At 33.9% G+C, this 27,459-nt stretch overlaps 1 protein-coding gene across 9 annotated transcripts in view; it reads left to right on the forward strand.

Moving 5' to 3' along the window:
* tenm3 (teneurin transmembrane protein 3) overlaps window positions 1–27,459 on the forward strand; it is a 543,864-nt gene that overhangs the window by 399,607 nt on the left and 116,798 nt on the right. For all 9 annotated transcript variants that reach the window (XM_028461276.1, XM_028461268.1, XM_028461285.1 and 6 more), the window contains 7 exons: window positions 5,392–5,565; window positions 5,945–6,009; window positions 16,022–16,135; window positions 22,806–22,889; window positions 23,005–23,129; window positions 23,746–24,001; window positions 27,178–27,279. In XM_028461276.1, coding sequence (XP_028317077.1) covers window positions 5,392–5,565; window positions 5,945–6,009; window positions 16,022–16,135; window positions 22,806–22,889; window positions 23,005–23,129; window positions 23,746–24,001; window positions 27,178–27,279 — 920 coding nt within the window. The remainder of the gene's footprint in view (window positions 1–5,391; window positions 5,566–5,944; window positions 6,010–16,021; window positions 16,136–22,805; window positions 22,890–23,004; window positions 23,130–23,745; window positions 24,002–27,177; window positions 27,280–27,459) is intronic.

Consider the following 27,459-nt stretch of genomic DNA (forward strand, 5'->3'; position numbering starts at 1 on the left):
AATGAGAGAAATGTAGCAAAAATGTACAAAAAGGAGCAAAAATATGGCAAGAAAAAGTGATGAAAATAGGTTAAAATATGGAAACTATATGTTTTTTGTGTTGCCATTTTGTGTTTTTTGCAGTAATTTTTTGGAACACTTTAGTTTAGGGAACACCTTTTAACTCATTCAGTGCCAGCCATTTTCAGATTTTCTACCCCATCAGTACCAGCCGTTTTTCAGCATTTTGACTGATTTTAAAGACCCACAGAATATTTTCTACTATGACTATCTGAAATCTGACACCAGATTCTAAAAGATTGAAGCCTCTACTTTCATCAAAAAAAAAAATGTTTCTGGCTCGTTTCATTCTTTTGTAATCAGCCGTTGAATAGAGCAAGTTTTACACAAATCTTCAGTTTCAGAGCAAAAAGCTGAGAAAAAAGCTTTTTTGTAAAAAAAACCCCTGTCAGTGACTTTAAAGCTATTTTTTTTTTTTTTGCTTCAGTGACAACTCTAACATCTGAACATCATTTTCTTATATAAATCAAAAAAAAAAAAAACACAGACCAGGCTTTTAATGGCATAATTATTATTATTATTATTTATCTATCTGGGTCAGAGTTGAATGGATTTCTTACTGTATTTTGGCGTTCCTCCAACTTTCTCTCCCATCAGTCTGTACACGAATAACTTCCTCTTCCTCCCGGACATGCAGAGTGCCACTGCTAACCCCGTTTTTTATGGTTTTATCTCACAATCGCCACATTATCCATGAGTTCCACACTTGCTCTGGTCGGAGTGTGCGCTGCTGGGAACGTCAGCTCTGCACGTAGCGCCATTTTCTGTCTCGTAAACTCTTTTCCTTTCTCCCTCTGAGCTCTGCTGAGCATGGATGATCTCTCATCCAAAGGTGTGCTGCTACCTCCTACATGTCACCTATTATTTTGCTATCTGACTCACAGGCTGGGGGTATTTTGTACCCACCTCCACACACTCCCTCCTCCCCCCTCCCCCCGACACGCAGGGATGACCCGTTTGGCCCGGTTAGTTGATGGTTTTATCTCACGATCACAACATTATCAATAATCCACTCAGGTCCACACATGTTCTGTGTTAATATGTGGAGCTGTGAGCTGCTGGATACATCACAATATCACTTCATAGCGCGATAATCTCACTTCTTTTCCTGCTTCTTCCTCCTTTGCTGGGTAGCATCAGTGGCTAATCTCTCATCTAAAGATGCACTGCTGCCATCTTCTGGACACAATTGGTCACTACAACACCCCACAGCTTAGATATTGATAATGGACCTCCACCGGGGTGTTTTCTAGTAAACCCTGTGAAAAAATGCAAATGATGAGTTTCTCGTCAATGGTGCTGAGCGTTTGGATTTGAAATGACGAGATATCTCGTCAATGGCACTGAGTGAGTTAACCATGAATTAGTTGCTTATTAGCATTAGTAACATTTTGGCTCATAATTAGTCATCATTAAGTACTTATTAATGCCTTATTAATGTCTTATTAATACCTTATTATACACTTAATGGCAGTCTTGCAGTCCAAACAGGGTTAGGGTTAACGTTAACTGTAACCCTGGTATGTTGAGATTATAATTCATAAACAACAAGTTCCTCACTTATTACTAATAAATTATAATTCTGAGGTTATTGAGGGAAAACTCTTTGTTAATGGCTTACTGGTTGTATAATAAGAATAAAGCAACTAATTACGTGTAGTTTTGTTGTCATTTTCTCTAATTTTATATATTTTCTGAGTAATTTGGTGTATTACTGTTGTTTTTGTATTTTTCTAGTATTTTCTGTGTTTCTCTTTTGTCTTTTACGGCGTTTTCCTGCCTCGTTGTCATTCTTTGCATTTTTTTTTAATGTATTCTTGTTTTTATTTTCTGTCATTTTGTTGGTTTACTTTGGGGGCGTTTAAAATTAGACAGAGGGTGGCAGCTGCTTTCTCTCTTTCTTTCTTTCTTTCTTTGTGGATGTCTCAGTGCATGTGGCCTGAGGCAGGTATTAATGAAAGGCTGTGGTTGTAATCGGCTGTAATTGTTAATCACACAGGCTGGTTAAAGAGCATTCTAAATGTAATTACTGCAGCTCGTTAGCATGTCATTCATTAGACTGTGTGACCTCACTAATTAGTAGCGCCACACGTGGATGTGGCCGTCGTTTCCTCCGAGGTGAAAATCACCACAGGCTCAGAAAGGAAAATGTAAAATAACATCTGCAGAGACATGGATATATGATTTTAGTTTGAAATTAATTCATCTAATGAATCTATAAGTGAGAGAATTAGCAGAAGGAAACGTTTCTATGGATTAACCCATCAACTATCCCATCACAGGACGTCTGTCACTAGGCAACGATCACTTTCAAACCCAGGGTTATTACCTTCATCAAATATAACATAATAAAAATATAATCTTGTGTATTTTTCTCTCATTTTGGGTGTTTTTGTTCCACTTTATCTGTTTTTGTTGTTTCATATATTATTTATATTTAATTCTTGTGTATTTTTGTCGTCATTTTTCTGTTTTTTTGTGAGTTGTTTGTTTTTGTGTTTCTAGTGTTATTTTGTATTCATGTTTTTGTGGTTTGTGTATTTTAGTTGTCATTTTGTGTATTTTCTTTTTATTCTTGTGTATTTTTCTTGCAGTTTAAGAGTATTTGTTGTTTTTTTATATATTTCTATTTTATTTTTGTGTATTCTTGTGAGTTGTTTTTGTCATTGTCTTGTGTATTTTTTTCAGTAATTTTGTGTGTTTTTGTTGTCATTTGTGTGTTTTAATTGTTATTTTTTTATATTTTTCTCTCATCTTGTGTATTTTTCTGTCATTTTGTGTGTTTTTTGTTGTCATTTGTGTGTATTTTTTTCTTACTTTTGAGTATTTTTGTACTAATTTGTGTTTTCTTGTTGCTTTTTTGTATTTGTTATCATTTTGTATACATTTTTCTCATTTATTTGTGTGTTTTTATATTCATTTGGTATATTTGATCTTATGTGTGTGTATTTTTGTCGTCATGTTGTGTGTTTTTGCAGTGATTGGATGTGTTTACTTGTGGGGACTGCACAAAATTAGACAAGGGGCCGCATGTGGCCCCTGGGCCGCTAGTTGCCCACGTCTGCCTCAGTAAATGTACGTCTCAGCTCAAACTAAGCAATGCTTAAGACAACCATCAACATTCTAACAACCCGTGAGAGTTTTTCTCCATCCTGATTGAAAACATCTCCAATAGTTATTCGCAATTTCTCCGCTTTGGTTATTTCTGACAAATTGTTTTAACTTTGCAGTTAGAATTTCTCTTTAATAAGAACTAGTCAGCAAATAAATCTGGGTGTGTTTGCAGAAGGCAATTATGTTTTTCGTGTGGAAATAACGAATAGAAAAACAGATCATCCCATCGGCATCATTTCTCAGGTAATGAGCAGCAAACAGCTTTGTCAGCTCACTGTGTTCACTAGTCGGAGGTAATGAGAGCCTCGAGCTGGGGCTGAAAACAGGCTCTCAGACAGCGTTCATGTATAGTATACATGGAGAAGTGGAGGCCCGGGGGCCACATCTGGCCCTCAGTCGCATTTTCTGCTGCCGGAATGACTCCAAAAACAAGGAACATGAAAAATACACAAATTGACGCTAAAAACAAATCGAAAAAGGACAAACAATAACTGAAAACACAAATTAAACGACACAAACTAACTCTAAAAACACACAACTGGACAGAAAACTGACAAAAAATATACTAAACAACATCAAAAATACACAAAATGTCTCAAAAAGCACGATATCAGAACAAAAATACAAAGATTTACCTTAAAAAACACACAAGACAACAAGAAAAATATAGAAAATCACAAGAAAATAACTCCAAAAACACAGAGTAACAACAAAAATATTAAAATAGACTTTAAAAACACACAAAAAACCTACACAAATTAACTGAAAAATATACAAAATCCGATTAAAACACAAATAAAAAACAAAAACTGTGTCCAAAACACCCTCAAAAGTAGAGATAAATACACAACAAAAAGAATGACAAAGAAAATACACAAATAACATCAATAATACACAAAATGACTCCAAAAACACAAAGATTAACCTTGAAAAACACACAGCAGACATGGGTAACTAGTGGCCTGGGGCCACATCCGGCCCTCGGTCTAAAATCACACAAAAATGACTCTAAAAACAAAGTTAACAACAAAAATATGAAAATTCACTCTAAAAACAACAAAAACACCACTGAATAACAGAAGCAATAAATACAAATACAACAAAAGTACACAACATGATAGAAAACTATAACAAAAACATACAAACTTTGTTCTTTCCTGTGTTAATCATCATAATAAATGTTGATCATGTGACCCTCGATCAGACAATCGCATATTTGTGGCCCCCTGTCTTAAAAGTTGCCCCTGTCTGAAATATAGATATAGGTAAATAGAGCTAAAGTCTTAATGGTTGCCTATATCAAGGGTTCTTAACCTTGGGGTCAGGACCCCATTTGGGGTCACTAGACACTGGGAGGGGGTCACCAGATGCCTTCAAGAAACTAAGAATAAAATTTTTACCCTTTTTTTGCAACTAAGCCAAACTCACCATATTTTAACCTATTTTCATCACTTTTTATTCCCATATTTTTGCTCCTTTTAATGTATTTTTGCTACATTTCTCCATTTCTGACACTTCTACATCACATTTCAATGACTTTTCTGCACATTTTTCCACTTCCCACACATGTTCAACACTTATAAACACTTTCTACCACTTTTACACCTAATGTCACATATGTTGACCCAATATTGTCACTTTTAACCTCTTTTCAACATATTTCATGATTATTTTTTGCCAATTTAACCACATTCACCATTTGTAATGCCCATATTTTGCTAGTTTAAGCTAATTTTTCTTACATTTTTAAATTCCATTACCCACAATTTGCCACTTTTAACCAATTTCTGTAGTTTTTTAAATCCCATTTCACCACCTTTTCATAATTTTTGGTCACTTTGAACCATTTTATTAGGATTTCCATCTTTAAGATGACTATAATAATAATAATAATAAACATTCCTGGATAACAGTGGATATTATTCAGATGAATAAATAAATGTGGTTATCACAGATTCATAGAACAATGGACCATCATTTTACTGACTTTATGGATGGACCCCAAAAATCTCTCCTTTATTCCCCCTTATAGATGGTCCTGTCTCCACATGACTGTTCTTCAATGTTCATGTCTGTGTTCAACCACCTTCAGCTACAGTGGGGGTCCCTGCTCTGTGGGACCTTTATTTTGTAGGGTCCCCAGGTTGAGAACCACTGCTGTATGGGACCAGGATGTAATAACCGTAGCTTCCTGTTTTTTTGTTTGTTTTTTCCCAGGCATTTCCTTTTTAAGACAGGAACAGGCACCACCCCCCTCTTTTCTACGGCCACGCCCAGCTACACGATGGCGACAGGCTCCGTCTACTCCCCCCCCACCCGCCCGTTACCCAGGAACACCCTGTCCCGCTCTGCGTTCAAGTTCAAGAAGTCGTCCAAGTATTGTTCATGGAGGTTAGATGATTTCATGCTATCAGAGAAACACACACACGTTATTAACGTTCACCTGTCTGCACACATCAAACCTCTCACATTTAGTGCACGAATTGTCATATTTTCCCCAAAAAATGCACATTCAGTTTGTAAATTTTGTTGGATTTTGCAAAATAATAATAATAATGATTAAACTGATTAAATTCACCTAAAATGATGATGTAAGTGAAGGTGAGTGTTTGAGGTGGCGTTATTTTGTAGCTGTAAGTGTGTAACTAGAGTGTGTGTGTGTGTGTGTGTGTGTGTGTGTGTGTGTGTGTGTGTGTGTGTGTGTGTGTGTGTGTGTGTGTGTGTGTGTGTGTGTGTGTGTGTGTGTGTGTGTGTGTGTGTGTGTTTTCAGGTGTACGGCCCTCAGTGCAGTAGGACTGTCTGTGCTGCTCTCTGTGCTGCTGTGTTACTGCATCGGTAAGGAACACACACACACACACACACACACACATTCTACAGTAGGGCCACAAACATGATTCTGTCTGATCTAAGGGTCACATGATTCATGTCAGCATTTAATGAAAGGAACAAAGAGTTTTGATGTTTTTACAGGTGCTTTTGTGTAGTTTTGTTGTTATTTTGTATATTTTTCTTCCATTTGATGATGTACAGTATTTTTGTTTACTTTGTGTTTTTTTTTCTGTCATTTTGTGTGTTTTTCATCGTTTTTTGAGAGTCATTTGTATTGTTGGAGTATTTTGGTGTATTTTTGTTTTCCTTCCTTTCCTTATTTTATAATCATTTTGTGTATTTTTATTGTCCTTTTTATTATTTTTCTGCCATTTTGTGTGTTTTTTGGAGTGTGTTTTTTTGTTGTTATCATTGTCACATTTTTCCGTCTTTCCATTTCTTCTTTGTCATTGTGTTGTCAATTTTTTTTATTTATCTTGTCTTTTGCATTATTGAAGTAATGTGTGTTTTTGTTGTCATTTTGTACATGTTTTTGTCATTGTTTTGTGTGTTCTTTAAAAGTGAGTTCTGTATTTTTTTGTCTTTTGCATTGTTGAAGTAATTTGTTGTTTTTTGCCTATTTTTTCTGTCATTTTGTGTGTTTTTTGAGTCATTTTGTGCATTTACTTTTGATTGACAAAATTATACCGAGGGCCTCATGTGGCCCCCGGGCCACCATTTGCCTACATCTGATCTTACGTGTAGTTCAATCCAAAGCTGTTTGAATGTTTCAGAGTTTAGTGTGTGTGTGTGTGTGTGTGTGTGTGTGTGTGTGTGTGTGTGTGTGTGTGTGTGTGTGTGTGTGTGTGTGTGTGTGTGTGTGTGTGTGTGTGTGTGTGTGTGTGTGTGTGTGTTTATTCTGGATCCTTTGCTTAAAGAAAAGCCTGATTTACCCTCCAGGGCATGTGTTTGAAACGATTGTATCTCACACACACACGCACACACACACACACACACACACACACACACACACACACCCATGACGCACAAATACATCCAGGAATATGTGTAAGACATGGACCAACAAGTGTGCACACAACTGAAAGGTTCTAGCTGTGTGTGCGTGTGCGTGTGTACTTCCTCACTCAGACAAATATGTACACAGCGGCCAACAGGCATCCGTGTTGTGATTGGCACGGATCACAACCCCATTTCTTCACACACTCAGACACACACACACACACACACACACACACACACACACAGAATAACCCCGGCCTTGACAAGCTGACATAATGACATACCAGACAACACACGATCCAACATGGTGTGTTTTTCTTGGGTGCATGTCTGTGTCAATCATGCTGCGTGTGTGTGTGTGTGTGGTGTGTGTGTGTGTGTGTGTGTGTGTGTGTGTGTGTGTGTGTGTGTGTGTGTGTGTGTGTGTGTGTGTGTGTGTGTGTGTGTGTGTGTGTGTGTGTGTGTGTGTGTGTGTGTGTGTGTGCGTGCGTGCGTGCGTGCGTGCGTGCGTGCGTGCGTGCGTGCGTGCGTGCGTGCGTGCGTGCGTGCGTGCGTGCGTGCGTGCGTGCGTGCGTGCGTGCGTGTGTGTGTGTTTAGTAGATATATTTGGCTAGATGTGTGGGAAACGAGCCGTTAGGGCACTGTAAGGGATGTGCGTGTGTGAAGAAACACACACATGAACATCAGTTTTTATAATGAAATCAAGATGTAACTTATGTTTATTGGATTTATTAAAAGTTTAATTTTAATACTTTTGAATCCTAAAAATCATGGTGTTATTTAGCAGATTTTTATTGTTAAAAGCAGCTTTATTATTATTATTATTATTATTATTATTATTATTATTATTATTATTATTATTATTATGTCATTTTTGACCTTTAAGTGAGTTTAGTTTTGTTGTATCTTGTGTTTTTAAGCATGTTTTTTTCTTTTTGCAGTAACTTTATGACTAATATTGTTGTTGCACATAAACAGTTTGGATGATGTTTTCTATTTTTAATAACGATGCTGGGCAATGATTACATTTTTTCTTCCAGTCAATCTCATTTGCAAAAATAAATATACAATTAATGTATAAGAGCTGTCAGAGGGTTTTTATCATTATTTTATTAATGGTTGTATATTTCATATATATTTCATATATATGTTTTCTCTATTTGCTTTCTATAATGTAAATTGGTTTTATAAAAGCTAACATTTTGTTTTCTATGACATACATTTGTTTTATACACAATGTTCCTTCTTTTTTGTTGTTTCTGTTTTATATATTGTTTGTTTTCTTGTCAATTAATGTTCTATAACATCTATAATGTAATTATTTTTTTTCTAAAAGGTACATTTGTTTTTATAATATAGATTTTATTTATTTTTCTTTTGTTGTTTTTGTTTCCTGTAATGTAAATGTGTGTTTCATAATCTCAATCTAAATTTCCATGATGTAACTACAAACAAAAACAAAAGGATTTTTTGTTGCTTATTTGTTTATTTATTATAGATCATCATTAATACAGTCAAGCTGATGCTGTTTTTCCTGGTGTTTCAATAGAAATAGTTTTGTTAAAATACAAAAAAATATCTTCTTCCAATACAATCATTTTACATTTACATCATCATAACAAAAAATCGCTTCATTATTCTAGTAATAAATGATCTAAAAATAATAAAACATTATCCCAATAGAAATTCATCAGATGTAAACTCCATTTCATTTCCAATTTCAATCATAATACAAAAATAAAATTCAATCTTTAAACATTAAAATCTGGATGTGAAGGAAAAATAGAGTAATAATGATCTGTTTTTGTAGCATTTTTCAGCTGGTTAATGAACACACACACACACACACACACACACACACACACACACACACTATAATGGTGATGCTTTGAACACAGTGTGTGAAACATTTATTTATTTTTCCCTCAGAAAACGTGGAAGGTTTTTAATCCTCAGCTGCTTTAAACTGTGAGAAATAAGAACCAACGTACGTACGTTCATACTGTAGCAGATATAAGATCATTATTAATACCAACATGATACACACTCGTTTTGTGTACAGAACTTCTTATATATATATATATATATTTCTACACTAAAGAGCATTTGTGGAATAATTTTAATTATTATATAAAGATTTAATTTGTGATTAAAAATGTGATAAAGCGTGGGAAAACTGTGGATATTCATTGAATTGATGTATTTTGAAGGACTGAGTTACAACTGAACTACTTAATATGTTTACACATGACCACGTTTACATGGAGCTTTAATTCCTCTTTAAAGCAGAATAAAAGTTCATTCCTCTTTAACCTGACCATGTAAACACATAATTCCTAATGCTAATTTAATTCCGAATTAAACTTCATTCCGATTTAGGTGGCGGGTTTATTCCGTTTTTAATTCTGAAATACTTTTTAGGTGTGTGTGTGTGTGTGTGTTGTGAGAGCATCCACAGCAGGGTTTATTTCACTAAATGCTCTGAGTTGAATCAGTATTTGAACCTATGACTCTTATTTCTGCTGATTGAAGGATGTAGTGAGGATAGATTAATATAAACCAACACTTTATTAATATAAACCAACACTTTATTAATATAAACCAACACTTTATTAATATAAACCAACACTTTATTAATATAAATCAACACTTTATTAATATAAACCAACACTTTATTAATATAAACAAACACTTTATTAATATAAAACAACACTTTATTAATATAAACCAACACTTTATTAATATAAATCAACACTTTATTAATATAAACCAACACTTTATTAATATAAACGAACACTATTAATATAAACCAACACTTTATTAATATAAACGAACACTTTATTAATATAAAACAACACTTTATTAATATAAAACAACACTTTATTAATATAAATCAACACTTTATTAATATAAACCAACACTTTATTAATATAAATGAACACTATTAATATAAAACAACACTTTATTAATATAAAACAACACTTTATTAATATAAACGAACACTTTATTAATATAAAACAACACTTTATTAATATAAAACAACACTTTATTAATATAAAACAACACTTTATTAATATAAACAAACACTTTATTAATATAAAACAACACTTTATTAATATAAACGAACACTTTATTAATATAAAACAACACTTTATTAATATAAAACAACACTTTATTAATATAAAACAACACTTTATTAATATAAACAAACACTTTATTAATATAAAACAACACTTTATTAATATAAAAACAACACTTTATTAATATAAAACAACACTTTATTATATAAACAAACACTTTATTAATATAAAACAACACTTTATTAATATAAACGAACACTTTATTAATATAAAACAACACTTTATTAATATAAAACAACACTTTATTAATATAAAACAACACTTTATTAATATAAAACAACACTTTATTAATATAAACAAACACTTTATTAATATAAAACAACACTTTATTAATATAAATCAACACTTTATTAATATAAACCAACACTTTATTAATATAAACGAACACTTTATTAATATAAAACAACACTTTATTAATATAAACGAACACTCTATTAATATAAAACAACACTTTATTAATATAAATCAACACTTTATTAATATAAACCAACACTTTATTAATATAAACAAACACTTTATTAATATAAAACAACACTTTATTAATATAAACGAACAATCTATTAATATAAAACAACACTTTATTAATATAAAACAACACTTTATTAATATAAAACAACACTTTATTAATATAAAACAACACTTTATTAATATAAACAAACACTTTATTAATATAAAACAACACTTTATTAATATAAATCAACACTTTATTAATATAAACCAACACTTTATTAATATAAACGAACACTTTATTAATATAAAACAACACTTTATTAATATAAACGAACACTCTATTATATAAAACAACACTTTATTAATATAAATCAACACTTTATTAATATAAACCAACACTTTATTAATATAAACAAACACTTTATTAATATAAAACAACACTTTATTAATATAAACGAACAATCTATTAATATAAAACAACACTTTATTAATATAAACGAACACTTTATTAATATAAACAAACACTTTATTAATATAAAACAACACTTTATTAATATAAACAAACACTTTATTAATATAAAACAACACTTTATTAATATAAACGAACACTTTATTAATATAAAACAACACTTTATTAATATAAAACAACACTTTATTAATATAAACGAACACTTTATTAATATAAAACAACACTTTATTAATATAAAACAACACTTTATTAATATAAACCAACACTTTATTAATATAAAACAACACTTTATTAATATAAACGAACACTTTATTAATATAAAACAACACTTTATGAATATAAAACAACACTTTATTAATATAAAACAACACTTTATTAATATAAATGAACACTTTATTAATATAAAACAACACTTTATTAATATAAAACAACACTTTATTAATATAAAATAACACTTTATTAATATAAACGAACACTTTATTAATATAAAACAACACTTTATTAATATAAAACAACACTTTATTAATATAAAACAACACTTTATTAATATAAATCAACACTTTATTAATATAAAACAACACTTTATTAATATAAAACAACACTTTATTAATATAAACCAACATTTTATTAATATAAACGAACACTCTATTAATATAAAACAACACTTTATTAATATAAAACAACACTTTTTTAATATAAACCAACACTTTATTAATATAAATCAACACTTTATTAATATAAACAACACTTTATTAATATAAACCAACACTTTATTAATATAAAACAACACTTTATTAATATAAAACAACACTTTATTAATATAAATCAACACTTTATTAATATAAAACAACACTTTATTAATATAAACGAACACTTTATTAATATAAAACAACACTTTATTAATATAAAACAACACTTTATTAATATAAAACAACACTTTATTAATGTAAACCAACACTTTATTAATATAAACCAACACTTTATTAATATAAAACAACACTTTATTAATGTAAACCAACACTTTATTAATATAAATCAACACTTTATTAATATAAACCAACACTTTATTAATATAAACCAACACTTTATTAATATAAACCAACACTTTATTAATATAAAACAACACTTTATTAATATAAACCAACACTTTATTAATATAAACCAACACTTTATTAATATAAACCAACACTTTATTAATATAAAACAACACTTTATTAATATAAATCAACACTTTATTAATATAAAACAACACTTTATTAATATAAACCAACACTTTATTAATATAAATCAACACTTTATTAATATAAAACAACACTTTATTAATATAAAACAACACTTTATTAATATAAACCAACACTTTATTAATATAAACCAACACTTTATTAATATAAAACAACACTTTATTAATATAAACCAACACTTTATTAATATAAACCAACACTTTATTAATATAAAACAACACTTTATTAATATAAATCAACACTGCTTTACATCCTCACGTCACTGTCGGCTCATGTTTAACATGTCACTAGTTTTTAGTTTTTATAATAATAAAATAGTAATATATCACCTTTCAGGGCTGCAATGCAGTAATTGTGATTAATTAATTACAAAAAAGTAATGAACTTAAAAAATAATGCTGATGCACAGACCACAGCACAAGAAACAGGAGAACCAGAGACGTCGTTGCTTTGCTTCGTGAGAGTTAATTTTAGTTTCAGTTTAAAAAAAACAGATGGAAAAATAAAGACCAGTTGTGTGAAAATTGTTAGAAAAAAATTTTGTGGATCAGTGGAGCTCTGCTAGCCTTAGCTAGCACCTCAATGCTAACATCTAGCAGCTAGCACCTCAATGCTTAACATGTAGCAGCTAGCACCTCAATGCTAACATGTAGCAGCTAGCACCTCAATGCTAACATGTAGCAGCTAGCACCTCAATGCTAGCATGTAGCAGCTAGCACCTCAATGCTTAACATGTAGCAGCTAGCACCTCAATGCTAACATGTAGCAGCTAGCACCTCAATGCTAACATCTAGCAGCTAGCACCTCAATGCTTAACATGTATCAGCTAACACATCAATGCTTAACATGTAGCAGCTCGCACCTGAATGCTAACATGCAGCAGCTAGCACCTCAATGCTCACATGTAGCAGCTAGCACCTCAATGTTAACATGTATCAGCTAGCACCTCAATGCTAACATGTATCAGCTAACACATCAATGCTAACATGTAGCAGCTAACACCTCAATGCTAACATGTAACAGTTAACATCTCAATGCTAACATGTAGCATCTAGCATCTCAATGCTAACATTTTGCAGCTAACAGGGACAATGGTCCTAGTGGAGCAGACAGTGTCTCTAATCCACACTGACACTCAGACAGGGTTCAGAACCAAAATGAATAAATCCATGAGTGACAAATGAACAAAGTCAGTGATAAATGATTGTAGTGGACAGGTGAGGATGTGGGCGGGGCTAGAAGCACTGCTATAGATCATATTTTTTACTGAATCCATGTGTTTCTTACACCATCACACGTCTCACACCAGGTTCTTAAGAACCATTAAAAACTCAAACTAACTCCTGTGACCTCCTGCTGAGGGGTGAGCTCCTCCGTCTGCACTCAGAAAAACAAGCAGGACCTTCAGAGCGCGCTGAGGGTATAGAGAGCGCATCATGGGCCGTGACCTCACACGTCTACACGAGCAGAATAGAAAGTGTTCCCAGCGTTTGTTCACCTTCTCCATCAGAGAGAATTAAAGCTGCAGGAAACAAACAGACTAGAAAATACAGAGTAGAGCACAGATAGAACTGCTCCTCATGTTTCCTTTATTATTCTTTCTTTTCATCATTTTGTTGTGTTGCTGTTACACTGGTGCTTAGATCAGGGGTTCTCAACCTGGGGGTCACGAGACACTGGGAGGGGGTCACCAGATGTCTTCAATAAATATTTTCTGAACACTTTGAGCCAATTTTTGCAAATTTTTTACCCTTTTTCTGCAACTACACCAAACTTTCGATATTTTAACTTCTTTTCATCACTTTTTCTTGCCATATTTATTTTCCTTTTAATGCATTTTTTCAACATTACTCCCATTTCTGACACTTCTTCATCACATTTCAATGCTTTTTAGCACATTTTACACCTTTTGTCACATATTTTGACCAATTATTGTCACTTTTAACCTCTTCATCATTTTTCATGATTTTTTGGCCAATTTAACCACATTTGCAATTTGTAATGCCCATTATTTACCAGTTTAAACTAATTGTTCCTACTTTTTAAATTAAATGACCCATTTCTGCGACTTTTAAGCCAATATTGACACTTTTATTCCATTATTGACACTTTGGATTTTTTACAGAAAAAAGTACAGAAAAAAAAAACACAAAAAAGTTACTGGAAAAGTAAACACACACAATGATTCTAAAAAACAACAACAAAATGACAGAAAAATGCTTAAAAAGACGCAAATACACATAAAACAAGAGCAAATCTGCTCTTTTCCAGACATTATCAGTTATTCTGGATCAATGATTCTGATCATTCACGCTTTAAAGGACTATAACTAATTTACTGTATATTCCCATTAATAACTAAATACACAAATGACTCTTAACGCACACACAAAACAATGACAAATAATACACAAAATGACAGAAAAATGGATAACATGACAACAAAAACACACAAAATTACTTCAACACTACAATAGACCAAAAAAAGAAAGAATTGTTAACGCACACACAAAACAATGACAAAAAATGGCAGAAAAATAAGCAATATGACAACAAAAATAAACAAAATTGAAAATGACCAAAAGTACACTAAATCGCTCTATAACAGACACACAAAACAGTGACAGAAAATAGACAAAATGACAGAAATATATATATAGAAAAAGAAATCCACAAAAATACACAAAATGACAGAAAAATAAGCAAAACAATAACAAAAAAAACACAAAAAAGTAGCAGAATAACGGAAAATTTCACAAAATGACTATAAATATTTATAAAATTACTCCAAAATCACACAAAATGACAAAAAAATAATCAATAGGACAACAAAAATATACCAAATTACAAATGACAAAAAACCCCACAAAATGTATCTATAACACACACACAAAACTACAAGAAAAAATAGATTGAATGACAGAAAAATGTACAAAAAACTACAGAAATACACAAAATAACCATCGGTATCGTATCAGAGGTGAAAAAGTTCACTTCCTGCTTTTAAGCACGTTACACAATGTGTGTGTGTGTGTGTGTGTGTGTCTGAAATTAAACTGCATCTGTGTTTAAAATCAATGAAGTGAATAAATGTGATCCTTATCGAGGTCGACTCCCATTAATATATGTGTGTGTGTGTGTGTGTGTGTGTGTGTTTTCACTCATTTTGTGTTTACTGTATATATTTTAAGTCGTCTTGTGGATTTTTATTGAATTTATTTGTTACTTTATTGATTTGTTTGTTGTGATTTTGTTTAATTTTTTCATGATTTCTGTGTCATTTTGTTGCCATTTTGTGTATTTGTAAAGTAAATTTGTGTGTATATATTTTCCAACAGTTTGCTTGAATTTGGAGTCAGTTTTGTATTTTTGTTGTTGTTTTGTGTATAGTTGTAGTCATGTGTATTGTTGGAGTCAGTTTGTGTGTTCTTTTTGTTTTGTGTGCTTCTTTTTAACTTTTGTGTGTACAGTATATACCTTTGTATTATATGTGTTATTCATCATCATCTTGTTTGTCTTTGGACTAATTTGTGTATTTTTGGTGCAGTTTTCTTATTTTTTTGCAGTCAGTGTTGGTAGTTGTTTTGTGGGGCCGCCTGTGGCCCCCGGGCCGCCTGTTTCCTACCATGTTTGACCTTTGTCATTGAATAAATGATGCTCTGTGCTTTGCTGTGACCTGATGATGGTGTGTAACGTCTCTCCCTGTGTGTGTGTGTGCAGCGATGCATCTGTTTGGTCTGAACTGGCAGCTCCAGGATTCTGACGGATACGGAACGTTTGAAAACGGAGGAAGAGACACCACGCCCAACACGTTCATGGTGTCCACTGACAACGGTGAGTTCATCCTCTCATATATCCTCACTGATGGAACCAGGTCTTCATGCTGGAAGAAGATTAGCATAGCAGTTAGCCCAATAGACCTTTTTCACAATAACCCAAAATACGCTATCGGACTAACGGTGAAATGTCGACACAGCAGAAAGCCGGATCAGAGTCGACAAAAACTTCCCTCACGGATTAGCTTTAGCTTTGCTAACGTAGCCATAGTCTTGGTGGAAAACTCCTTCACAAAGAAGAAGAAACTGGAGAAAGGATACACATTTTTCTACAAATACAAACACACACACAAACTACAGAGTTTGCGTGTGTAGTTTTTGGTTTAGTGTATTTTTGTTGTTGTGTGTCTCGGGGTCATTTTTAAGTGTCATTTTGTGGGTTTTTTATTTATTTTATTTTATTTTTGTCAATCGTTTTCTTTGTCTTTGTGTTTCTGTTGCCATTTTGTTCTTTTGTAGTCATCTTGTGTGTCGTTAGTCATTTCTTGTATCTTTTGATGATCTTTATTTTTTATGTATGTCTTTTGCCATTTTGTGTATTTTTTTTTTTTTTTTTTTTAACTTTTTTTTTGTAGTCATGTTGTTTGTCTTTGTATTTTTGTTGCCGTTTTGTGTGTTTATGGGTCATTTTGTGTATTTTTGATGTTGATTGATTGTTTTAGTGTTGTTGTGTATCTTTTTATTACATTTTTGTATATTTTGTGTTATTATGTAAACCTACACAGCAGAGACGAGCTCATTGATTCCAATTACAACTTAGTAAATGCAAATAATTGTTTCTATGCATTTTACAGATACATTATTTAATTGTGATCTTATCTGATCCGAGGGTCACATGATCAACATTCATGTCAGCATTAGAATAATAATGAGCATTAACATTGTGTTTTTGGATTCATTACGTTTGCTAAGTTGCTTTGTTTTTGTTGCAATTCTGTATATTTTTCTCATACGTTGTGATTTTGTATTTTGAATGTCTTTGGAGTCAGTCTGTGTATTTTTGATTTTTTTGTTAGTTTAGTTTTGCACATTTTTGTTTTTGATTATATTTTTTTGTACATCTTTTTAGACTTATATTTATTTTGTTAATTTGGTGTATTTCTGAGGTTTATGCCATAAAACAGGTTATGTTCAAACTCTGAGTATCTCATTCCTAAACGTGAGGTATGTTCTTCTCTGAGTATGTTACCATGGCAACATTGTCCATGAACTAAACCTGGTCACTGACAGGTTTTATCAAAGAAACCCTGGGTTTCTACCTGGCTCCGCCCACCTGAACACTTTAATAAACTTTAACACTTTTCTCTGAAACACATTAGTGACATCACACACCACAGACGTGTTCACATCATTAATAATGTTGTGTTGATTTATGTTTATTTTTTTTTTAATTTCTTTCTAACATTGTAGATGTAGATCATTAAGTGAAACACACTGAGAGGTTGATCTACATTAAAACATCTACTGACGTCTGTAGTAAAGTTCACTGAATACAAACCTGTAGATAATATAAAGGAGGAGATGATCATTTAAATTAATACACTTTTTAGGCTCAATTGTTGTTTTATATTATTATACAGTTAAAGCTGTAGATCATGTACTTTTGAAGGTATGATGACACAGTGAATTGTGACGCTGCTCTTGGAAGTGATGGGTCGTGGGTTCATGTCCCGCTTCAGTTTTTTTTAATGACATTTTTAGGACGTTGAGATGATTCTGTCGACAATATTACATTAAGAATCAATATAAATGATTAAATATGAAGCAGCAGTTACTGTGTTTATATCCAGTGTAACAGGAGGACTCTCTATGCAGACATCCTATGCTGCTGACACGTCTCCTCGGAAACATTTTATTCATATTATTCACCGCTCGTCACGTCACTGAAGAGATAAAGTGATGAAGCGTCCAAAAAGTGTGACTAATTACGGGTGATTTAAGCCACTATAGTCACTGAAGACTGAACACACCTTTAGAACAGGATCATATTCATCAAACAGCAGCTTATTTCACCATCAGGGTGAATAAATCACTCTCTTCCGGGTGGTTACCATGGTAGTTTGTGTAATCTCTCATCATTGATGATGGCTTTTTATCACGCACGTGCACATAAGTAACCCAAGGTTTACATACTCAGGGTTGATTAACCCACTTCATACCAGCTTTAATGGAATCAGATACCCAGAGTTTACCATCGCGGGGTATGTTGACCCAGAGTTTATGGATAGACTCAGAGTTTGTTAACCCGCCTTTATGGAATGCATCTCTTTAGCCATCTTGAATATTTTTTATTCATTTTTGTAATCATTTTGTGTCATTAATGTCATTTTTGTATTTTTGTTGTTGATTTAGTCATTTTTGTATATTTTTAGTTATTTTCATAGTCATCTTGTGTGTCTTCTAAATAATTGAGTGTATTTTTTCTTGCCGTTGTGTGTGTTATGTAGTCATTTTGTGTTTATTTATTGTTTTGTGTATTTTTCTGTCATCTTGTTTACTTTTGGACTACGTTTGTGTATTCATTTTGCTGTTACACGTGTCTGCTGTGCACAGCACGTACTTTATGATAATATATAAAATCATATTATTGTATATAAAAGAAAAAAAACACTGCACAATGTGAAGCACACACACTCACAATCATTCTTGCTTTAATAACTCATGAGTTCATCTCAGGCAGGTCAAACACATGAATATATAAATAAACACAGTTAGTGATGTAGCTTTTGTGTTTGGATGTTATTTATTATTTATGGAGGAATTCCTTCATCGTTTGTTAAAATCAGTGGCATTAAAACAACCTCACATTCCCCTCTTTTATCACCTACATTCATTGTTTGGTTATAAACGTGACACACGACTACGACTACTGCATGTGTCATCAGAAGGTCAACATGTATTTACTGCCGTTACACAAATGTAATCATTGTAATTTGTGACTGAATGACTGTGCAGTAAATGCAGTGCAATCACAACGTGTTTTAATGTCTCTAAACACGTCTTTAACACACACACACGCACACACACACACACACACACGCACACACACGCACACACACACACACACACACACACACACTGTCTTTTTTAATGAGCTACTAGTGGCTCGGTGTAAGTGCTGGCCACGCACACGCCCGTCTATAAACCAATCAATCTGACCGAGGGCATCAAACTGCTTTTACACGCTCTCAAAAAGTCATCATTTCTGACTCCACGTGCACTCCGAGCACCGGTTTCTCACCGTTGGCGTATTGAACACACAGCTTTAGTGCTTGAATGTAATTGTGATCAGTCTGAAGTGTTGTTAGTGGGAACATGGTTGTGTACATTGTTATCTTTGGTTAACTGGAGTCTCTTATTGCCTGTTATAATGAAAGTTTTTGGCCCTCATTTATCAACGTTACGTGTAAATGTGTGTAAACGTGATGTCGTACGACATGTGATTTATCAAACATTGGTATCTGACCAATACCAGCGTACAAATGATCAGGTGTTGATAATTGAGGCGGCTGAATTTGATCACCATTAACATGTTACGCCCTCCTGTTTCGGAGGCCCCGCCCACTGAGGTCAGACAAGAAAACTAATTTTTCCAAGATGAAAATCAGTATCTTCACATCAGAGGTGGAGCAAAACATAGATGAGCTTTGTAACGGTTTAAGAACTGGACTTAAAGGATCTCATTTAAACGCTCTGTGGAAGCGGATCAGCTTCTGAGCAGGTGACGTCTGCCCCCCTGTGTGCACTGAGAACACTTCACAACAGAGATCCTGGAGACACACACACACGGAATTATGACGTTTATATCGACCTCGCTTTAGGCATTAAATATCAAATTAAAATAAATAACGATTGAAACACTTTTTAAAAAGCCTTAAAATGACTTAATTTTGTTCCTTGTCTGTTTATTTTGCCTTCAGCCAATTCCACCTATAATTTATTACATTACTGTTTAAATAATGCAGTACATTTGTAAAAGTTTGAGGAACTATATACATTTAAAAACATGAATGAGGCCAAAAAATGTGTTCTGAATAATAATGTGGGTTTTTTTAGTTTAATTTTATTTAGTTGAATTAGTTTTGTATAGATCTGTTCTGAATGTGTGTCTGATTATGCTTACAGCTGATGTTTGTTGTTTGTCTCAGTCACACAGGTCATGTGTGTGCACGTGTTGTTAATAATCAGACCCTAGACCAGGGGTGCACAATACGTTGATCACGATCTACCGTTCGATCAGGGAGGCAGTTTGTGTCAATCGTGCACGCGAGCTGTAAGACTTCATAAATAAATGAGAACGGCACAGTCACGTATACTAAAAATGAAACCTAACAATTCAGCTTTTGACCTCAGTGTGAGGGGGCGCTAGTGCACTAATCTGTTCATGTACAACCTTTAATAATCAGTAGAAGAAGAACCTCCACCAGATACTTTTATTATCAGCATCTTCAGAACAACATACTGTACGTGTGGAAATTATTGAAGTTCTTCTAAAGAACAAAGCGATTATTATTGTTTTTTTATTATTATTTTTAAATATATTTTAATCAAACTCTAGTTTTTAAGTCTTACTGTTTCAATATTATTTTTCTATTTTAAATCAAAATTAAACACACTGTTTTTCTCTGACTATGACCGAGAGGGAGATTTTTAATGTTTTTACTGCTAATTTAATGTTCTTTTTTATTTTAAAATAGTTTTCTGAAGCTCTTTGAATTGCTTTGTGTATGAAATACACTATGAAAAAACATTTGCCTTGCCTTAATATTATACAAACATTAGATAATCATTTAGTAATTGTAATGGTAATAATATAGTAATAATTGTAATAGTGAAAATATCTAATTATTTACAATTATAACCTAACACAGTAGATCACGAAGAGCTATTAGTGTGTGCACGCCTGTTCTAGACGTATACATTCTCTAGTAATTATATTGTCTTTAGGTGTGGTGCATAATGTGTGATGAGTGATGGTGTGTATTTAGTGTGTGAGAGGATCAAGAGGTGCAGAGGTGCATGATGGGAAATGTAAGAGTGGAACGCTTTCTGGGATTTATTATTATCAGTAACTTTATAAGAGCAACTTCAATGCTCTGACTTTACAACCTTTTTCACAGATGGAGTGTGTGTGCGCGCGTGTGTGTGTGCCCACGTGTGTGTGCGCGCGTGTGTTTGTGTGAGTGTGTGTGTGTGTGTGTGTTTCTGTCTCAAAATGTACTTTTTATTCTTTGTGCTGTAGCAAATATTAGTGTAACCAATACGTTTAATGTTTCCACCGCCCATAAGTCTTACACACACACACACACACACACACACACACTCTGGGACCCCGTATAGTTTTACGGCCCAGATGTCATAGCTTAAGCTGTTAAAGTGTAATTCTATGAACAGGAAGAGCCTATGAAATTGAAGACTCTGAACAGCGTTGGAACCAATATTGTACCGTCTGAGCTGAATCTTAAAGACTTCCACAGCTGAAACAACCTCTCCCTGATGGCTTCACTTTCCTAACGTGTGTACGGTGAAGCAACGTTTTATAGAACGACACCTTCTAACGGCACAGTTCAAAGAAACGATACAAATCACACCGTCATCATAAGTGTCTGCAGACACAGAACTGTCCATGTGCTCTTCATCACACATAATAAATACTAACCGTATACAGTTATACACTATTTTCATCTCACAGTTTAAATGGAACCAATCACTGAGTTTTTGGCTGTCGTGCCTCAAAGCTGGAAATAATTTAAAAAAAGCCCAAAATCAGGGGTGTCGAACATTTTTAAGTTCAAGGACAATTACAGACCAGTTAGATCTCAAGTGGGCGGCAAATTTTTGGCGGGAAAACCAGCAATTTCAACATTATTATAACAATAATAATAGTGAGACACTGGGAGGGGGTCGCCAGATGTCTTCAAGGAACTAATCATATTTTCTGAACAATATGAACCCAGTTTTCTGTAATTACACCGAATTTTCCATATTTTAACCTATTTTCATCACTTTTTCTTGCCATATTTTTGCTACTTTTAATGTATTTTTTGCTAAATTTCTCCCATTTCTGACACTTCTACATCATATTTCAATGTCTATTCTGCACATTTTTTCCACTTTCCAGACATGTTCAGCACTTTTAAACCCTTTCCACCACTTTTACACCTAATGTCACATATGTTGACCCATTATTGTCACTTTTAACCTCTTTTCACTATATTTCATGATTATTGTTGCTAATTTAACCACATTCACCATTTGTCATGCCCATTATTTACCAGTTTAAACTAATTGTTCCTATTTTTTTTTTTTTTTTATCTGCCACTTTCAAGCTGATTTTGACACTTAAAACCCTGGTTTTTAAAATCCAATTTCACCTCCTTTTCCACCATTTTGGTCACTTTGAAATCTTTTTATTTCTGATTAAAACAAGGATTTACATCTTTATGACGGCTATATACTATGGCTAAAATAGTAATATACTTCTTCCAATGGGACCATCGTCATCTGGGTTCAAACATTTGTTTTCAGCAGAGTTTAAGTTTAGTTACTATTGAAGTAAATAATTAAGTGGATAAGAGTAAAAGCCAGTAACAGTGAATAGTGACTTTCCCATAGTTTCAGAGACTCATTCTGTCTGTTTTCTGTCTGTCTGTCTGTCGTCCTCACAGCTAAGAGTTTCCTGTCAGAGAACAGCACCATAGACACAGGGGAGATGGACGTGGGGAGACGAGCCATCCAAGACGTACCACCAGGTTAGAAACCCACCCTCTCTCTCCTCCTGTTTTGGTCCTGGATTGAACCTGTGCAGTGATGAAGGAAACGTATGATAATGTGATTTAAAGTGTTTCTCGTCGTTCTTTCTCCAAGGCGTGTTTTGGAGGTCCCAGCTTTACGTCGACCAACCACAGTTCTTGAAATTCAACATCTCGGTGCAGAAGGATGCTCTCGTTGGTGTTTATGGACGTAAAGGTCTCCCTCCTTCACACACACAGGTGAGGGTTCACAAACATCCCTCAGACACTCACACCCTGGACCTTCATGAGATGAACCAGAGTCACCGTGTTTACTGTCACACTCAGTTTAAATCTTTTTTTTTGTTTGGGATTAAATAGTGGACAAAAAAAAAAACTTTTCACACATAATTCACATGTTGCCCGTTCTGTATTAACAATAAAATTAAATGAAGATCAAACATAAAAACAGAAGAACAATGGTTCTGACAGTAATAACAATCACAAACCATAAAACGGTAAATAGTTACAATAAAAAGAAATAGGTAAATATAATTAAATAAATGAGGAGGCAGCACATAAGGGTGTCAGTCAGGGTCAAAGAGTTAAAGTAGAGTTGGACAAATATTAAAAACAACACTGACTCACACAAACGTCGTTAGCTTAAATGATTCATGAGTTGTTTTTTAATCAGGGCTCCTCCAGTGTTTTAGGACTATTTTATTAAAATCAAGTGAAATAATCTAATGAGCATTGATGTGTTTCTGTGTGTGTGTTCTGAGAGCTTTGATGCATTGTTAAAATCATAAATAATAACTTTTGATTTGAGAGAACTGTTTTTATGTGGATCTAATTATGCTGTGTTTTTTGTCTTCAGTACGACTTTGTGGAACTCCTGGATGGAAGTCGTCTTATTTCCAAAGATAAGCGAGCGCTGAGTGACTCAGACTCCCTGTATTTACACCCTGTGGGGTCCTATGATGAGGAGACGGGGGGAGGGGCCCGCTCCACCCGCTCAGTCAACCTCCACGAGGCCGGTTTCATCCAGTACCTGGACACGGGGATCTGGCATCTGGCCATTTATAACGACGGACGCAACACGGAACAGGTCTCCTACAACACCATCATCATCGGTGAGAGGAGAGTTATTTATCTAGAGCCAGTTTATGGGATTATTCATTAGGACACACAGAATGTATGCATACTTATAATCAGAGAAACAACTTTTATATAACAACTCATACTACTCATACTAGCATACTACTCATACTAGCATACTGCTCATACTAATGTAGTAGTACGTTAGTGTGAGTAGTACGTTAGTGTGAGTAGTACGTTAGTGTGAGTAGTACGTTAGTATGAGTAGTACGTTAGTGTGAGTAGTACGTTAGTATGAGTAGTACGTTAGTATGAGTAGTACGTTAGTGTGAGTAGTACATTAGGATGAGTAGTACGTTAGTGTGAGTAGTACGTTAGTATGAGTAGTACGTAAGTGTGAGTAGTACGTTAGTATGAGTAGTACGTTAGTGTGAGTAGTACGTTAGTGTGAGTAGTATGTTAGTATGAGTAGTACATTAGGATGAGTAGTACGTTAGTGTGAGTAGTACGTTAGTGTGAGTAGTACGTTAGGATGAGTAGTACGTTAGTGTGAGTAGTATGTTAGTATGAGTAGTACATTAGGATGAGTAGTACGTTAGTGTGAGTAGTACGTTAGTGTGAGTAGTACGTTAGTATGAGTAGTACGTTAGTGTGAGTAGTACGTTAGTGTGAGTAGTATGTTAGTATGAGTAGTACATTAGGATGAGTAGTACGTTAGTGTGAGTAGTACGTTAGTATGAGTAGTACGTAAGTGTGAGTAGTACGTTAGTATGAGTAGTACGTTAGTGTGAGTAGTACGTTAGTGTGAGTAGTATGTTAGTATGAGTAGTACATTAGGATGAGTAGTACGTTAGTGTGAGTAGTACGTTAGTGTGAGTAGTACGTTAGGATGAGTAGTACGTTAGTGTGAGTAGTATGTTAGTATGAGTAGTACATTAGGATGAGTAGTACGTTAGTGTGAGTAGTACGTTAGTGTGAGTAGTACGTTAGTGTGAGTAGTACGTTAGTATGAGTAGTACGTTAGTGTGAGTAGTACGTTAGTGTGAGTAGTATGTTAGTATGAGTAGTACATTAGGATGAGTAGTACGTTAGTGTGAGTAGTACGTTAGTGTGAGTAGTACGTTAGTATGAGTAGTACGTAAGTGTGAGTAGTACGTTAGTATGAGTAGTACGTTAGTGTGAGTAGTACGTTAGTGTGAGTAGTATGTTAGTATGAGTAGTACATTAGGATGAGTAGTACGTTAGTGTGAGTAGTACGTTAGTGTGAGTAGTACGTTAGGATGAGTAGTACGTTAGTGTGAGTAGTACGTTAGTATGAGTAGTACGTTTGTATGAGTAGTACGTTAGTATGAGTAGTACGTTAGTGTGAGTAGTACGTTAGTGTGAGTAGTACGTTAGTGTGAGTAGTACGTTAGTATGAGTAGTATGTTAGTATGAGTAGTACATTAGGATGAGTAGTACGTTAGTGTGAGTAGTACGTTAGTGTGAGTAGTACGTTAGGATGAGTAGTACGTTAGTGTGAGTAGTACGTTAGTATGAGTAGTACGTTTGTATGAGTAGTACGTTAGTATGAGTAGTACGTTAGTGTGAGTAGTACGTTAGTGTGAGTAGTACGTTAGGATGAGTAGTACGTTAGTGTGAGTAGTACGTTAGTGTGAGTAGTACATTAGGATGAGTAGTACGTTAGTGTGAGTAGTACGTTAGTGTGAGTAGTACGTTAGTGTGAGTAGTACGTTAGTATGAGTAGTACGTTAGGATGAGTAGTACGTTAGTATGAGTAGTACATTAGGATGAGTAGTACGTTAGTGTGAGTAGTACGTTAGTGTGAGTAGTACGTTAGTATGAGTAGTATGTTAGTATGAGTAGTACATTAGGATGAGTAGTACGTTAGTATGAGTAGTACGTTAGTGTGAGTAGTACGTTAGTGTGAGTAGTACGTTAGGATGAGTAGTACGTTAGTATGAGTAGTAAGTTAGTATGAGTAGTAAGTTAGGATGAGTAGTACGTTAGGATGAGTAGTACGTTAGTATGAGTAGTACGTTAGTATGAGTAGTACGTTAGTGTGAGTAGTACGTTAGTATGAGTAGTACGTTAGTATGAATAGTACATTAGTGCGAGTAGTACGTTAGTATGAGTAGTACGTTAGTATGAGTAGTACGTTAGGATGAGTAGTACGTTAGTATGAGTAGTACGTTAGTATGAGTAGTACGTTAGTACGAGTAGTACGTTAGTACGAGTAGTACATTAGTATGAGTAGTACATTAGTATGAGTAGTACGTTAGTATGAATAGTACGTTAGTATGAATGGTACGTTAGTATGAATAGTACGTTAGTATGAGTGTGAGTTGTACGTTAGTATGAGTAGTACGTTAGTATGAGTAGTACGTTAGTATGAGTAGTATGTTAGTATGAGTAGTACATTAGTATGAGTAGTAAGTTAGTATGAGTAGTACGTTAGTATGAGTAGTACGTTAGTATGAGTAGTACGTTAGTATGAGTAGTACGTTAGTGTGAGTAGTACGTTAGTATGAGTTGTACGTTAGTATGAGTTGTACGTTAGTATGAGTAGTACGTTAGTATGAGTAGTACATTAGTATGAGTAGTAAGTTAGTGTGACATTTACAACACAACCAATGTTTGTCTGTCTCCCTGTATTTATTCAAAAGCTAAAAAAAAGCACACTTATCTTCTGGGCGGGGCCTCCTTTCACCGTACAAAGTGTCGTCTGGTACAAACGTGTTTTCTCCATATACAGTATCACAGGTCAAACCAACTCTGCTCCGTAACCTTGAGGTCATGTGAAAACAGTGAACAACTAGTGCACTACACTAGAGTGTGTGATTATTCAAACTAAAGACAGTGTCAGAGCTTACAGGAGACGTTAAAAACTACAGAAATACAATAAATATATTTTAATCTCTAATGGTTTTTAATGTTGTGTCGGAGAGAGAAACGGAGAGAGAGGAACAGCAGGTAGTTGGTTGGTAGGATGTGGTGATTGGCCAGCTCGTCTGTCACTACGGCAACCACAAAGGAGCGAGCGCTCTGCTCGTCTGGAGCGGGTGGGCGTGTGTGTGTGTGCGTGTGTGTGTGTGTGTGTGTGTGGTATATATATATTTATGTATTTTAAGCACAGAGCAACCAATTAATTTGTGTCCTCGTACTACCCCTCCCTCTCTCTCTCCTGCTCTCCACTCCCTCTTTTCATTAGATACTATTATGGAGTGTCCGGACAATTGCCATGGAAACGGCGACTGTCTCTCAGGGATCTGCCATTGTTTCCCAGGGTTTCTGGGCCCGGACTGTTCCAGAGGTAAACACATGTACTAAAATACATATTACTGTCTATATTATAACTAAAGATGGGACTCATTAAAAAAAAAATCTAATTTATCAGAGACTTTGTAATTAATTAATCTTGATTAATTTAAATTAATCACTTAACAATATTTGACACGAGAAGCAATGTTTTAACGGTTTAAATGGATTTTGG

Source organism: Gouania willdenowi, chromosome 1 (genome assembly GCF_900634775.1).
Source record: "Gouania willdenowi chromosome 1, fGouWil2.1, whole genome shotgun sequence".
NCBI classification, from domain to species: Eukaryota; Metazoa; Chordata; class Actinopteri; order Blenniiformes; family Gobiesocidae; genus Gouania; species Gouania willdenowi.